This window comes from Geospiza fortis, unplaced genomic scaffold (genome assembly GCF_000277835.1).
Source record: "Geospiza fortis unplaced genomic scaffold, GeoFor_1.0 scaffold11, whole genome shotgun sequence".
Lineage (NCBI taxonomy): Eukaryota > Metazoa > Chordata > Aves > Passeriformes > Thraupidae > Geospiza > Geospiza fortis.
Window position 1 is genome coordinate 11,167,177 of NW_005054304.1, and position 4,590 is coordinate 11,171,766.

Below are 4,590 nucleotides of genomic sequence, written 5' to 3' on the forward strand. Positions count from 1 at the left end.
GGGCACGGCCCGGGCACGGCCCGGCCTGTGCCCGCAAGGGGTGACAAGGGCCCCTGTCATGCTGGCCGGCCCAGGGTGCCTCCCGCACCCGAATATCTTGCTCCCCAACTGGAAGAGAAGAGAGCAGCCCGGACCCGTGTTTACGGTGGAATTTTCTGCTTTATGCATCTGTTACAAAGGACAAAACCGTAAAAGCCTCGTACAATAGATGTGGGTGCAAAACTGGTCCTTTACAGGACTTCTCCTGGGTCATGTCCTTTGAGTATAATTAGGAGGACACTGGGAAAGTGACACTCCTCAGCAGCTTGTCACCTCCCTCACCTGCTGTGCTAAAAGAAACCACCGTCAAGAAACAACAGGGTTTTCACAAATAAGACTACACGCTCGAGGACATCTTGGACTAAGCTTAAATAAGCTGCTCAACCTGATGGACAAGTCTCCACCTTTGCTGCCAATTTAACTTAAAAGCATCCAGTCACTACCTCAAATTACACCATTTTGGTTTTTTGCCTGTAGGCAAAGAAACAATATATTACTGCTTTCATTTTCTTGTTCTTACCCACTAAAGAAACAGTAACCAACCCAATTTCCAGAGATTACCAATTTGCTACTCCCATAACGACTGGGTCCAACACAACCAGAATTATCACTGTCAAAAACACTAGTTGCAGCACTTTAAATTTCTGACACTGTCAAGAAGTGAGGTCTCATTTTTAACAGAACACCACTGTTAAAAGGGTTCTGTAAAATCTGTGAAGTAAACATATTTCACTTTAACCTGAGACATCAAGCCATGGTAAATTCACTGGCTGCAACTTTCTTCCACGGAAATCAGTGCTTGATTCCCACCTGACGTGAAGTTATCTAGCCCATCTAAGCTATATTTTCCCTTAAATCTGCTGCCTAAGAGACAGACTATTTTTCTCCTACAAATATGCTAAAAATAGACTACTTCTCAAACGTATTTTCAAACCCCTATAAATTAAGATTTTCTTAGCAACTAGATACCACTTTCAGAGGAATTCCACACCCACCAGGAAAGAATATCTGCTAATTTCAGCTGCCACACTGCAAACTGACCATATACTAACATGTGCTCTCCCTCAGCTGCAAACACCTGTTTATTTTAAGAAAAGAGCCGTCACTGTGTTTCCAAAACCAGCTGCCCTATCAGCTCCTTGGCATCCTGCATGCTGGAGGAGATCTCAGAGCCATCTTCTGCCACATGGGTACCAATCAAGAACATCTTCCTCTCGTCCCCAATATCAGACAGAGCCAGAGCATCGTGAATATCAGTGATGCAATATGCACCTTCGAGGTCCTGTTACACAAAAATAAAACAACCTTGTTAGTTGCAACAAGTAACATTCTAAATAAATAAATTCCTACTTTGAGCCACTGCTTTTGTCCAGGAGGGAAAGAGTCTCAAAGGCTCTGGGGCACCATTCTTTTGTACCTTTTATGAGGTCACTTCCCATGTCCTAAAATGCCTTGGGAAAAAGAGTTAATTTCTAACCTAACTTCTTCCTGAATATGGGTACAGTTGTTCCTATTTCTACACCAATTCCACTGTTTCTGTTATCTGTGTAAGACCACCTGCACAAGGCAGACAAAAGCACTGGTGGCCCAAGACCCCAGGTGCCCAGCAAAGAGTTACAAGAATAGGGCAAATATACAACAGTCATGCCCTGCCTGCCTTCTCAGCCACCAGTGTTTCTGATGCATTTGAGTCTGCTGAAGCCCAAGCCTGCACTTGTGCTCAAGAGTAACAGAAATGACTACTAGTAATGGGCCTCAGTTACAAGAAATTTAGGAGATAACAACGTAGAGCAAACTGAGCACACAACCTTGATAAAAGAGAATCTGTGATTAAAACCCTTGGGCTCTTCTGTCATCTGATTGTAGCAGAGGTGCAATTCTTTTCCAGGTACACCACCACTCATTGAGACTTCCATAAAGATCTTAGGAGGAAGCAGTCTCTTGTGAGGAAAGCTGCTCTTTCTCTCAGATTTCAAAAGCAGCCTTAGGAGCAACCAACCAGACAGTTTGAAGGCAAACAACAGTGCTTCACTCTTTAGCTGCTCCTAGGTGAAGCGGTACTTCTACGCAGATACTCAGAACAGAAACCTAACTTCAGATCTAGCTGTGGTCTTTCTGAGGCTCCCAAACCCTGCAACAGTACAGCAGTTTCCACCCACAGCTCTGACTGCATCTTAACCAAGCACAAGACCTGCATCTTGTAGATCCAAAACAACCTCAGCTTATTTTGTTTTGTGGTCAACAGGTGTGTCAGAAAGACTCCCAGCCGTGTGCTCTCCTTAAAGGCATGAAGCCTCTTTTGAAAGGCTTTGTTGCTGTTTCCAAAGTTGCTGCCAGCCCAAGCTGTGGCAGCAGCAGGGAACTCTTACCTGCTTGTTGGCCAGAACTACCACAGGCAGGGTGGAGTTGCTCTGGATTAGCTGATGAAGCAGCTGTTTCGCCACAGGCAGTCGGGCATGATCGGCCGAGTCCACGACATAGACCAGCAACAGCACTTTGGGCAAGTACATCTTCCAGTATGAGCGCAGAGATTCACTGCCCCCGACTGGAAGAGAAGACAGCAGCACAGCACTCACCAAGTAATTCAACAGCACTGCTCTCAGAGGTGCAGACAGCAGGCCCTGGGCTGAAAAACCAAGGTATTTGGATTACCAAAACCTCAAAGTATTTGAGCTACTGTACATGAGACTGAAAACAGCTTCATTTTCCCCAGTCAGGTCCCATGAAGGCATATGTGTATGCTCTGGGGGAAAAAAAATCTTTCCATTTTATTCTTATTTTGAGAGGATTCTGGGTTCAGTTTCTTTACAGTTGCTTTCTTCCTTGTTGATTCTCGATCTCAAGCAAGTAAGAAAGTAGAAAATAGTTCAGTGTCCATAAACACCAAATGTCCCCATATAGGCTATCTGCAAATGCCCATCTCACTTTAGGACAAAGCAGGTGTACAATTTCCAAAGGAGAAATTTAGCTCTGAGGTGTGGAGGGCTCCCATTGTATTTGTATGACACTAAGAACTAGCTCAAAACTCCCACAGTTTTGTCAATAACCAAAGGTGCTTAAGGAAGAGACAAAAATCTAGTCCCAGCAGACTCTTCAGGCAACCCTTTGAAGTAATCTTCACACAGCATCCATTTCTCCATGAGCTCTTCTCTGCTGGATACAGAGGAAAGCAGTTCACCTTCAAAACTAGGCCTTAAAATAATTCTCTGGTGAAATTGTAGGCAGCAAGATGTTTGAGATTGTTGCTCCCATCTGGGGACAAAGAATTCAGTAGTTTGCTGAGTTTAATAGAATGAATAAGTAACAGTATATTAAGTATTTCAGATTTGTTTTCAGGTCTGTAGGTGGTCTTCAGGCACATTGCAGGACCACTCACTCAGAGTACTGAGGTGCTCAAAAGGCATATGTGAGTCTCTCAAAAGCAGCAAGTTTACAAAGCAATAATATCTGGGGTTCCCTATCACAGGAGCTCTTTTCAAAATTGTCTGACTATACAGCCATCTTTTATTGCCCTCTTTGACTGTTCTGTGTCAAAACAATTTTGCTTTCACTTAAGTCAAAAGGGCTCAGTAGTTTCAAGAATATGGAAAGGGAAGTAACATTTCCCACTAGAGCATGCCTGCCTCTTCAAGTGGCCCAATGTACCTGGAAGCAGAACTGCAAGTCTGCCACTGTGGAAAGGAGCCAAAGGGCTGTGACTGACATGTAATGTTTGGGACAGAAGCCCAATTCTGTACTGTGATACTGCAGGGGCTCAGCACTGCTCCCTTTTTAAAGTGTATTCATGCACAGCATAACCCAGGGGTCAGCAACCTCACAGAGAACATTTTTTTTCCCCAAACTTGTAGAAACTCAGGAGAAGGCAGGAGCTCCTACCACCTGCAGAGGACAAGATACCATCCAGTTATCTGTATGCTGGTACAAAGAAAAAGAACAGTTTTCCACCTGTCTAAGCCAGCAAAATAAAACCCCTGCTGTTTGCTGATCACCTCGTGCTGTGTGATCACGGCACAGGCTGCTAACCCCTGGACTAGGCAATGGTACAGACTGGATAAGTAACCAGATTAGAGAGCCATGCATGGATTTACCTGGCTGAAACTGGCCTGAGACATTGCATTTCCCATGGGTCAGATCGCAGCCATCACATCTCAGGCACTACCAACCTGGACCAGAGAGGGAAGGACGACTCAGAAACAACAGGTTCTGCTGTGGTGTGTGCAGTGGCCCAGACCATCCCCAGGCAGGAGAAGAGACGGTGGGTTTCTCTGGGCTCAGACAGGCAAAGCACATCCCTCTTACATACCAGTAGGAGACACCCTCTTACATACCAGGTGAGGGGCACAGATGACAAGCATCCCTCTAAAGATGATTTCCCCAAACCACTGCAGAGACTCCTATGGTAGGAAGATTGGGAATGAAACTTTGTCTAAGCAGCCTCATCCCCACACCCCAAAAACTTACCTGGGAAGAGTACAACTCCTTCAGACCTGCTAAAGGTATAGAGGCATCTACGGGCTAGCTGCCAACTGAGCCAGTTGAGCACTGGCTCAG

At 45.3% G+C, this 4,590-nt stretch overlaps 1 protein-coding gene across 1 annotated transcript in view; it reads right to left on the reverse strand.

Moving 5' to 3' along the window:
• LOC102031703 (testicular haploid expressed gene protein-like) overlaps positions 1–4,590 on the reverse strand; it is a 13,894-nt gene that overhangs the window by 8,201 nt on the left and 1,103 nt on the right. The window contains exons 2-3 of the mRNA XM_031066503.1: positions 2,409–2,584; positions 1,312–1,321 (exon numbers count right to left, since the gene is read on the reverse strand). Of these exons, the coding sequence (XP_030922363.1) occupies positions 1,312–1,321; positions 2,409–2,584 (186 nt within the window). The remainder of the gene's footprint in view (positions 1–1,311; positions 1,322–2,408; positions 2,585–4,590) is intronic.